Raw genomic sequence first — 12,265 nt, forward strand, 5'->3', positions numbered from 1 at the left:
CGATGAAATGGAACCACGATGGGGATCTGTAATGCTTATTTACACTCGATGAAATATGATCCAATGAGGGAGGGATTGACCATTATCGGGGATGATCCTCGGGGCGGCATACAAAGACGATGTGAGTTAATACGTTTATGGGGAGTATTACGAGTACGAATCAAACCCCCCGTAAGGGTTGCTTCGTCCGCTACGTGCTTATATCAGACTATGAACCTTACTGAAGTATAGCCCTTAACGGCACAGCTGTCCTTATCAACTGATTACGACTAATTGCTACGATTATGCGATGTGTTTGAACGATTGATCACTTACGCTACGCTCTAGAGCCAAAGCTGCCCCAGTGTCTGGTGGCCGCTCAATCCAGCTGTGCCTTATGGCCTACGTAGTTGTCGAAGAAGGCAGCATCTTTCTTGCGATATCGTAGCTTGGCGCACGCCGCTAGCAGCGAACCACCGAGCACACACAGCAGCACACAGCACGTGGCGAGCAGCGCGGACAGGACGGAAGTCTTCATACACGTTTCCGACATGTCCTGGGGCTCTGGTGGGTAGAAATGTGTGCGAAACGGAAATAGTTTCTTGCGTTAATCAGCCCATATCAGTATGCTGCAATGCGACCAGATACGTACTAGCAGAGGTGATCGATTCCTTTTTCGCGCGTGCCTCTTCATCTTCCTCCTGAAGCACCCGGAGCGCTTGGAAGAGGCTAATGTTGTCCGAGAGTGTCGTGTTGACCGGCGGTTGAACGGCCTCACGTTTCGTGACGCCTTTCAGATTTCTCCAGTGGCAAGGTTGGCTCTGGTGGAGGAAGTTAAAACATTCAGGTTAATAAACCGTCGGGATTGACAAACCAGTCGACCGTCAGGGTGCGTTGCGACCTACCGGACATCGTCCGTGACACATGCGAACATCACACTCGATGTACAGTGCGGGTGATCCCGTGAAGCGGAACGTTTTCATGTAGGCGTACACCTGCGTTTCGAACACGCCCGTATCGGACCAGCTGCCACGGAATCGCGAAATCAGCTTATCGTCAACCGGACACCTGGCAAGACGCACGAGATAAAAGATGGAGTTGGTCAAGCATAAGGCAGCTGTCAGCTAGTATCCGTTGCGATTATTTGCCGTCACCTACCCGTACTCGTCGATCAGCTGAATCCTTTTGTTGGCCCCGTTATGGGCGAAACAGTCGTTCACCACGATGTCGAACCCGTCGTACTTGCTGCGCATGTAAATGATGAGCGTAAGCGGATCGCCGACACGTACCGGACCCGTTACCCGTGCCCCATTCGTTCCGTAACCGTTCCGGATCTCCATGTAGCACTCCGGCGGACTGAGCGTGAACACTACCGGGTTTCCCGTTGCGACTCTGCGAAGAACGAAGTGTAAATGGTGGTTAAAACAGTGCACCGCACGGCAGCAAACTCCGAACAGCGAGACTTACTCGACGTCGAGAAAGGGAAATGTCACCGTTTTCCAGAAATCGTATCCATATTCGCAAGTCACCTTAAAGTGCTCGTCGAACTCTTCCTCGATCAGCGGGTTGTACTGCACCGTCACCGTGTTCCACATGAAATTTTTCTGCACAGATTCGGCACGGTAAACGTCGAACAGGAATGTGTGGTTAGTGAGGTAGCACAGGTGAGATATGGGGTGTGAGATGTGGGTTTTACACGTACCGTTGGGTTCTTGCGACTATCCTCACCGATTGCATTCTTTCCCAGCGTTCCGCAACGGTTCAGCTGGATGAAGAACTCGTAGTAATCGCGACCGGAACCGTTGATGTACATGCAGTCTGGATCATATGCGTAACCTGCGCGAAAAGTGACGATTACTGTGTAACTCACAAGACATAGACGATGTTTAATGTATTGCAAACAACATCACTTAAATCACGCTATCTTAAACATTAGGTGCTGCACTGTCTGAAGGTAAATAGCCAAATCTTAAAGGCTAATCTAGACATCTAGAACAGCTAGAATAGAAACATCTTAAAATTCTGAGGTTTACTGAGCTTTCAAGCATAAGAGTGCAGACAGTTGCCTGTTGAAGTGGCTACTTCATGGCTAAGCGATTCATTTGACCCACGACAGTTTTCTTTAAAAGGAATTCTAAATCCTGAGCGGATGCATTTATAGTATCTTAATGAAAAGAATAATTAAAAAGTTTCACCTGACTACACAAACAAATCCATGCTAATTCCATGTTTAAGTCATTTCAATATAGTAACAGCAGTTTCATAATGAAATTAATCACTCGTGACATGGTGATTGAATAATTAATGACCAACTATGAACCTCTATATCTGCATTTACACCACTTACCAGAGGAGTAGAGAAGCCCGTTGAACGATCCGTTGAATCCGATACGTATTTTCATGTAATCGTCCTGACATTCAGCTTCGATATCTTCAGTAGCAAACGGTTGGAAAACATTAAAATAAAATTCATCCAATACTATGAACCCTCGCTTTAGCTGTCACCAATCGATACTCACGCTGGACACGGGTATTATTGAAACGATAGCGCCGGTTGTAGTCCCGATCCCACGGATCCGGACGCCAGGCTGCATCGATGTCCGCACCATACACCGGTGGCGGTGGTAACCGGGGATGGGACGACTGCAGCGCGGTTAGCGGAATGTAACCGGACGTATCCGAAACGTAGACGACCTGCAAGGCGGACAGACGGGCAAAGGTAGAAAAATAAAGGCAACGCTTCTTCTTCACGACGCATCAACATGTGTGCCATCACCTGTCATTAGCTAAACGACAAGTCGCGTGGCCAATCGAGATCACTATCAACCGGTAACCTTCCCGCCCGGATTGCCGTACTAACCAACGTTCAATTAATTGCGCGGCGTGGGCTTTACTGTTTGATGTGCATCCGTGACTAACTTTCGGTGCCCACGGACACGCCATTTGGCGGGGTCGAACCGAACCCCGGGCGTACCGTTTCGGAAATAGCAAAGCAAACCACACACCTCCCGTTGAAAGCTCCTTGCTCGGGGAACGGAAGTTGCGTCAGGTTCGGGTGTGGAACAGTTTTCCAATCCACTCAACCAACCGAGCACTGGGTGCATTTTAAAATGGTACCGGACCTTGAGCGGAGGAACCTAGACGGTGCGCAATGGTTCGCTCGGTAGGGCGTGAAATTGATGGCACTTTTCCGACAAGGAGGCCAGCTTGGACAGGGAACGGTGCGGAGTGTTGGGGTGCTAAGGGGGAAGCAAAACGGATGGAATCGATTTTTCGAGTGCGAAATTGTCTTTTGCTCGCTTCATCCACACCGGATGAATCTTGGCGTGGACATTGCAGACAGTTGTCGCTGAAATTCGCAAATCTTGTGTCATACCCATACGCAGACTTAACACTCACAAAAAAACGGAAAATTCACACACCCAGACACACATATGTGATCGAAAGAGGCCACACACACACACACACGTGAAGCCTACACGCATGAGGAACTTCGAAACCGAAAGTAAAATAAACCCCAGCGCGTAACCACGCACGCCTTTTTTCGCTGAAGTTTTTCATTTGCGCCACACGCGCGCTCTCGGCACACCCGCAGCCTGCCGTTGGCCAATTTTCTTGGCCACAAATTTATCTTTCCAATCAGAATAGCACCGAAACCTTCATTTCGGGTGCGAGCGGTACGAGGTCACCGGCATCTTGAGCACGCGTTCACGACAACCGCCGGTGGGGATCTGGTTAATTAAGACGGTGGGTGGGTTGGAATGCAGCCACGGCCCGGTGCGGTCTTTTGTTTGTTTTCGCCAATAGTTCACCGCACGGGCAGTGGCAAACGCTTCATTCTCGATGGGGCGCCCATCAAACAGGGGCGCGCGGCCTGTGGCTGCGAGGGCGTTGATTTTGTATTGGGCACGTCGTTGAAGATCACACCGGACCTCGGTTTAACACCTCCGATTTCTCGATGGATCCGGCCTGATCGTGGATCATGGCGATTGTACGCGTGGCAGAGCGGAATGTGGGAAATGTTCTTACATCGTTCTGTTTCGCTTCTTTCTGCGTTTGAACCCAGCCAGTGGACGCGTATTCGCAGCACACCTGAGAACGCTAAGCTTCCGGCACGGAAATGTGGATGGTTTCCGCCGTCAGGCATTTTGGTGCTCATTAGTCCACGCTGACCATGTAATCACCACCTTGAGGCGTCGTTCTTCGGAAAGATTTATTGCAATCTTTTATTTAAACAGTTCTGGTAGCTGGTACCGGCAACACAAATTTAACCGCCCCTACTTCCTCAAAATTTGCATGCAAAATTATTCACTAACGCATAATCCCATCTGTCCTGTTATGTGACACAGAACTCAGAACACTCTCGGGAGTGATTGTTTGAAGCTTACTCCTACACCCTGAGTCTTACGTTCGTTCGACACTGACGATGCATTTGTGTGTCACGTCTTGCTGCGACAAAGATTGTTCGCTAAAGGGTGCCAATATAGAATGACGCCATGCGGAGGTTACCGTTGCATGGTTCCCGTTAGTGCTTTCGACACAACCACACGGTACAACTCAACGGAATCTATCAGAATCGTACAATGTAAGCGCTACCGATGAGTATCTGGCAATGCACCAGTAATCTGGATCCATAAATGGTAGTAATGAAGCTAGAAACATAGAAAAACCATTATCTTTTGATAAAGATGATCAAGATGTTGTCAGGAGTATTTTCGGTTCTAAAATGGTCCAATAAGAACATTGATTTCGTATCGAAATAAATATCAGCTATTAATAAATTATTGGGACGGCTCGGTGGCATGATGGTAGCGGTGTCGCTCTTCACACGAACGGACCGGACTAAAATCCCATCCGGACCAATCTCCCGTAAGTAGGACTTGACTATCCAGCTACGGGTAAATAAAGTCACTGAAAGCCAGAAATGGCAGGTCTAGATCTTTTGAGGTTTTTGCACCGATAAAGAAAAGAAAGAAGATACATGATTGATTGTATTCGTTTTGATAAGAAACGATGTCCAATTTTTGCCATGCTTTCGGTTGCACATGCATAAGGCGGGGTAAAAAAATAATTTAACGCAGTACAGTACTCTTTACACTTATGTTTACATAGGCATTCAGTAAAAATGCTGCCGAGCCCTATTAAACGACCATACGCCAACTGGTCCGAACCAATTATATGCACAATGATTCAGAATGAAAGAATGATTTAAATCTTTCTAGGGAGTGAATTAGCTCATTCCCAAAGAATTTAAATCTTTCAAAATAATTAGGATTTAATTCTTCTAGTAGACCTTCAATTCAGGATTCAAATCTTGAATTAACTCTTATGGGAGTTTACTAGTGATTCAACTATTTACGGCGACCTTTAACTCACGATTTAAATCGCGAGGTTAACTCCCGCTAGATTTCCGCGCTACTTCTGGGCTATGTGATTAGCCATGGCAAACAAGATTCACAAAACAAGATCTATATAGTTAAGGTAATTTTTCACTGTTTGGACATATGCTTCAACCTTCTGGGGAACGGAGAGATCACTTTGTCTTCGATCTTCACCTTTGGAATCTACTTTACGTGCACTTTGTGTTTATGTCTACGATCCCGGTGTTCTCTGATATAGTGGCCAGCGCAAGACTTGGCACCCTTGCACCCCTTACTTAAGACATGAGAAGACATAAAAGAAGTCAGATCGACCATGACGTGCGAATACGACGAGATTTTAGTTTGTAAATCAAAGCCTTGAAAGCAAGTGCCCTACGTTAGCATATGTTAGTTAATTTCCTTTTTAGAAGATCCAGTTCAAGTCTGCAGTTTATAAATCGCATGAAAGTCCTGTCGATGAGGAAAAACCAGCTGGTCGTAATGTAGCCCTTTGTCAGTGAGAAAAAGTCACTCTTGAATTGATAAACAAATGTCCAGCAAAATTTGCTCCAAAACTCAAGACTTTATAATTCACCCGTGGGAGTGCAGCTAAAAGTAATAAAAGAAATACACAACATGAAGCAACATCAAATGGTTCAACACTTCAGGGCATGGTTTTCGATGTCCAATGACCATTTTGAGGCACAGGCCGAAACAAAAGGCAAAAAACAAACACTTTGTGCTTTTTACACAAAACAGAACATAAAAAAAGCCCCAAGCCCCAACTGGTGCTCGTCCCGCCAAACAAGAAAAGCTCTCTTCCAAAGCCATTCTGGCCGTGTTTTGCGACGCAGCACAGCAACACGCAGCACACGAAGACGCGCGTCTGCGTTTAGTAAAACACACTAAACCACCCGACCGGAACTAACTTATGCGCCGATAGTGTAGTGCTGGGAAGGGGAGGGTGTGTGGGTGGGCGGGATTTTTTGTTTTTTGTTTTGTTTTGGTGCCTTTTTTTGGTATACGTCTTATGCACTCAGCACACTTTTATTGCATTGCTGCACGATGTCTACGGCGCGAGAGTTATGTAAGCGATCTCAGCGACCCATCGGCAGTTAGCTCACCATTCATCGTCCTGAGACTGAGGGGCGGTTTTTTTTGTCGGTGGGTTGTCGACGATCTGCCCTGATTAATGGACGGGAATGACCCGGTCGGGGAAGTGTATCAATTAGATACTCTCGCTTTCGGACCCTCCCTGAGCCGTTATACGTTACATGCAGTTTAACCCTCCCCTGTCCGCTCTCTCGCATTCCCCTTCCACCCTCTATCACGTTTGGCCCAGAAAGTAATGGTACAAGTCATCGTTGAATAAAAGGATGCGCAGTTAGCAATCAACTCCACGGTGCACCAATTCGTGGTGACGCCGTGGTTTAATCCGATAATCGCCACCAGCTGGCACCTTGGCCGTGACGCAGTGACACAGATTATGCCACCTGCCACGATGCCGGATGGTTGGCAGTAGTATGACTGGGCACGAAAGTACCGGTTGCCAGCTGTACCAAGCCCCGATTGTGGACTTACCGGTTCGCTGCCCTCGTGGGAGAGTGCCTCGCGCGAATTGTTGTTCACGTTGTCCAGCGGTGTCGGCTGCTGCACGACGACATTCTTCTGCAAAAGCGCAACCGAAACGGAAACCAAATTTGTCGCCTTTAGTCATCTGGATCGGCCGCGGAGACGGTATTGTGCACCGTCTACTTACCTTGCCGCCCGTAATGCTGCCCCGTTTACGTTGCACTTTCGGTGCAGCGGTGGAGGAGGGATGCAGGGTGGATGGGTCCCGGGCGTGGTTTGTTCCTGTGGTCAGCGAGCCAGTGGGTGCCGTCGAGGGCGAACCATGGGTGCTGGCTGGGTTTGTACTGTTGTTGGGTTGAAAGCTAACCGGAGAGATGGTCGTGATGCCGGTGACGCCATGCGCTAGCTGCAGTATGCAGAGAGTCTAGAATGAGGTATTTGGATGAAAAATAATTTATCTAAACTATTTCTTATTTCAAAGACAATTAGAACAGCACCGAGTCCTGTAACTTCCTGTAATTCATGGTGCATTTACAACTTCCGGCTTACTTATTCAGAATACTAATATCAATTCGACTTTGGGTGAATAGACCGGGTTTGTGCGTATTTTTTGTATTTAATCATACTGAATCTGGGTATTGTTTAACTAATCATATAAACTCTTTTTACTGCTATACACTGTTCGATGTATAACCTCTGTATCATAGAGAGCTCGTAGCTTAACTACAACTTCAAGAGATCTTGGTCTTTATTTAACCGATCATGCAGGGGAGTTAGTCCTGTACCACCGAGTTCAACGCCAAATAGACGAGAATAGAGATATTAAACATTCATTAAACTGAAGAAAAACTGAGAATATCGTTTGGGAATACCCTTTCGATTGCTATTCTCACAGAGGAACTTCAATTAAAAAAAAAAACGATTTGTTGCTTACGATGTCGAATGGGTGACATCAGGTCTCAAGGTCACTAGCAATTAAATAAACTGAGGAACTGAGTTAAAGACACTTTCCGAAAGGGTTAATGTTTGCCCAAAATTTAAACTGTAGCTACTAGATCAAATCTTTAGTAAATCTATTATCAGTACTAGTAACATAGTTTCTTCCTCAAAGCATCAACAAAACAACACAACTTTCAACTTTTATACAAAGAATTTAAAATAATTACACCACCCACCAAAAATACATGTAGGCTAAGCATGGGATTAAGAAGAGACTCCCAAGCGTCGTATTTGGGGTTTCTTTCTCACTGATGCATCCTACCAACGATCGCGCATAAAGACATACACACGATCGCTACGGCTGGATGCGCTGGTGGATGGGCTAAAGTATCTCGCGGCTAGTAGCAAACCACCCATTCCTTGGTCCGGTCGAAGCCGGTTCGACATGAACTAATAACTCACCTGTGCCGCCACAATGATGAAAGCACCCCAGCCGAGATGATGTAACCTGAAACAATGAGAAATATTTGGCATATTAGATCGCGCCGAGCTCGCTTTTTCCTGCTGCTGCTGATGTGTGTGTTTTGCCATTCATTCCACCATTGATCCGACCGGCCGCAGATGATCTCCGGTAGAAGAAAGGCCCGGTCTGCCACTGCAGGAGGGAGCTTGTGTTTTCGTTTTTACGACAGTAAGCTTACTGCTTCGATCATACCGCGATAAGCCATACGCACGGGTTTGTGTGAACAAGATCAGGGAAACCGAGCGCATCGGTCAACCCTTCCTGCTACTGCGCCAGATTCGTCGATCCTACCCGCGCCGTTTGGTACGGCAGAATTGCATTAATCCATTGAGCTCTCCGTTGGCATGCACAATCTGAACCGTTTGCTCGTGCCACTATGACCCAACAGCCCCCAAACCGTCGGATGGATTATGTGGCTCGGGTTTATTGGGCGGATATTATCCAAGATTTTTATGATCTCCCGGATCTCCGACTCCTTCTTGCTTCCCTGCGAGCAACCACCGCTGGCAGTGATGCTGGTTTGTCCGCACGTTGCTCGCAATCTGCCACCCGTCAGCAATTGGAGCAATGCGATATGGCACAGGAAGGGTAATTATTCATTGAGAAAAGGGAGAAAACACGGATGCTGCAGTTGATTGATATCCCGACGATCCACAGCCGCCTCCCGTAGAAAGCACTGTGAAGGTGGGGCATGTTTTTTTTATAGCAAGTTCGATCGTTCTGGTCTCACCGAATTCGATCGACTACCACGAAATGTGCTATCAATCATAGAACTTTGGCACGGCACGTCCCAAAACCGATAGATGCACGGCACAACAGCCCCGACACGGCCATTAAGCTGCAAACAGGGCCATAACCGTTGTGCCACCCGTTGGAAGAAAAAGCCCCTGCTACCCATCCACGATTTGCCGCAAATTGATGGTTGCCGGTGCGAGTGCCCGCACGTTTGCACCCGCCTTGATTATCCACTTTTCATGACAATTTTCCAATCGGGCGCGGTTAGGCGGTTTGACCTGCTTCCGCCGGCGCTGGGGTACGCCGATACGCGCAACAAAAGCCATAATTCACGTACGGCCGGTATGGGTGGTGTTCGGAAGTGTCGGCAGCGACACGGCGACGACATACCGTTTCGTTACACCACCGCATCCGTAATCGTAAAACAGAACAAATTACGACACGAACAGTTCCGGCATGCCGCACCACTTCCAAGAACATGGCGCCGTAAACGGAGGTTTTCTAGTTGCATTGCCTGTTACCAACAGCGTATCGCATCTCCCGTTCTTTTAAAGCTTTTATCTAAATCTAGCTAGCGCAAAGAATGTCCAACCTCGTAGCTCGGTGGTGTGGGAGAGATATAGAAAAACAAAAAAAAAACAGGGCTAGATGTTACATCTTTCTCGCTTCGCGATTGTGCAAAGCCATCGAAAAAAATGCAAACATAGGTTCGCAGCTGCAACGGCATTTAGGTCACTCTCTTTCGTTATCAGCAAACATATCCGTATCGCACAGAGGAGGAAAAAAAAACACGCCCCTAGGCAGGTGATTTTGACTAAGGCAAACGCCTTGCTTGATGCAAAATCGTTCCAAATGTTTTTTTTTACAATTTAGCTCGCTAAAGGTGTTGATTGATAGGTGAAGCGGGCGTAGCAACCCGATCCGCGAGTTAAACGCGGTCGTGAGATAATTTTTCGCACGAAAAAGATATCCATCTCGCTGGTGTGGCTCGCGATCCTACGTACATCGGATAAATATTCAACACTAGCATGAGAAGCCGGATATGCGCGGTTCCATTCTTGTTTGAAGCAGTTCCGAAATGAAAAAAATGATGGAGAATTTAGTAAAATTACATAACAATTTAAAATATTACAATGTAAAGGAAAAACCTATTCCTACCAATGCCCAGCCCTACAGTCTGTTGGTAATCGCTCTGGTTCTTAATTGCCTTCAGCCAGAATTACACCATGAATGCGATGGTATGTGGCATCGTTTTGGTCGGAAGTGTCGGAAGGATTGTTTCTTCTACACCCATTCACTGCATCCGCACGCTGTTCGAGGACCTCCCAGTACGACCCTTATTAAGCTTATTAGTCATCCTCGGTACTTTGAAGCGGCTTAATCTAATTCCCGCTCGCATCCAGTGTCTTAATCGAGCAAATAGCTAGCAGCAACTTTCGCACATAAAAAAAAAAAAAAAACACCAACAACATCAAAAGCTGCTTCCCGTTGGCGGCAGAAGCGCAGAAGTTCTTTATGTTGCTGGTTTTTCAATTACCGCCTGTTTCAATTCATTTCCGTTGCAACCGCTCTGCGGTTTCGATTGGTGACTGCGCTGGCGCATTCTTTTCTGTTGTTAAGGGAGGAGTGGGCAGGCACCACCATCTGTTTGGCGTTAAATGTGAGGAAGATTGGGTCGGATTGGAAGCCGGCGGAAAGGGAAGGGACTTGGTGGGATGGCGGTTAAAAAGAACCTTTAAGGCCAACGGCCAGCGACGGAAATTTCAATCAGTCTTGTTTGTTTTTTGGCATCGAATCAACAACATGTTACTGTAAATATGTTTAATTGTAATATGTTATTCAAAATTATTTTATCGCAATTGGAATACATCTTTTTTACCAACTCCAAATTCTATGAAGTTCTTGCCGTTCTTATGAGAATAATAAAGCAAATTAGAAATTCTGTACTTTAATTCGAATTTGTAATATGTTATGTTCTGTTACAATTCTGTTATAATATATCAAAACGTTGCAAATCAAGTGGGAAATTTATCGTAAAAATGCGTGAAGTATAGTTACTCTCCACTGGAAACGATTTTTCATACCTCGAATTTAACATGTACTTGCTTCAAAATCTGGACAAGATTATTGTTCTAAATGGTTTAAAGTGTAGCGGTATCTGGATTGCTTGTAATTTTATAACTCATCAATTTTTCGTTTCAATTTTGCGGAGCACAACGGAGGCACATACGCACACCATAACCTTAGGCTAGCGATCTTCGTTCTAGCTTAAATTCTTGAGTGATTGAGAGACGAAAAAAAAAATCTCGCACGTTCACCCACCGGGCAACGGGAGCAGGAGATTCGTTCTGCCCCTCCACAACACTCGATCGACCGCAGGTACTTTCCCAATTAATTGGTACTAACGAAAATCAAACCAACTACCGGGATGGTTAACCGGGATTATCATGACTCCTCTGCCTGTTACCTCCAAAAAAAACCCCACCAAACAGCTGTTCTGATGGATTATGGCGCACGTTACAGCTCGACGGTAAAGTACGGTTAGCATAATTCGAATGTTTGGGTTCTAACGCGTACCAAATGCGAGACATCGGATGGGTAATGATCCACCCTAGAACGGTGGCGACGACAACAGGTGCTATTACGTCTCTGTTTATGCCAACGGGCAATTAAAACTGTATTCGCGACGTTATGTTCTGGTGCGTTTCTTGGCTGGAAGAGAAAAGGATTTCCTTTCGGGCAACAGTGCAGCTTTTTTGTTTCATGTAATATTGTGACAAACATTGCAAAAATCTATTACAAAAAATATTCTCAAAGTTCAGCGATCGACAACAATTGCAATCAAAAAGCAATTTTTAAATCAATCCAAGCTCCAGTTCAAACTCGCTTGAACGTGATTTACTGCTCAAACACCATTGCAAAATGTCAAATATGTCAATCCACTAAAGAAAGGCATTATAGGACACTCATTAGCAGAGCGTTAACTGACCCGCCCCGATTGATGCTTACCTGCTGGATTGAGCCATTTTGTTACTTCGATTTTTCCGAACCGTTGCGCACCGTCAATTCGTAAATTCAAAGCTGCAATATTTGCTGCCCCGCCACTGCTGCACTACACTCGCGCAACCGAAAAACCACTTTCCCGCAAGGTTCTCGC

At 46.3% G+C, this 12,265-nt stretch overlaps 1 protein-coding gene across 1 annotated transcript; it reads right to left on the reverse strand.

The window, feature by feature from the left end:
* Positions 1–358: 358 nt before the first annotated feature.
* On the reverse strand, positions 359–8,441 carry LOC128712880 (uncharacterized). The gene is made up of 11 exons (XM_053807747.1): positions 8,313–8,441; positions 7,099–7,335; positions 6,921–7,007; positions 2,499–2,673; positions 2,327–2,410; positions 1,682–1,815; positions 1,447–1,583; positions 1,138–1,371; positions 885–1,047; positions 632–800; positions 359–543 (listed from the first exon to the last, which is right to left on the reverse strand). The coding sequence occupies exons 1-11, from the start codon at positions 8,439–8,441 to the stop codon at positions 359–361; spliced, it is 1,734 nt and encodes a 577-aa protein (XP_053663722.1).
* Positions 8,442–12,265: the final 3,824 nt, after the last annotated feature.

This window comes from Anopheles marshallii, chromosome 3 (assembly GCF_943734725.1).
Source record: "Anopheles marshallii chromosome 3, idAnoMarsDA_429_01, whole genome shotgun sequence".
Classification (NCBI taxonomy): domain Eukaryota; kingdom Metazoa; phylum Arthropoda; class Insecta; order Diptera; family Culicidae; genus Anopheles; species Anopheles marshallii.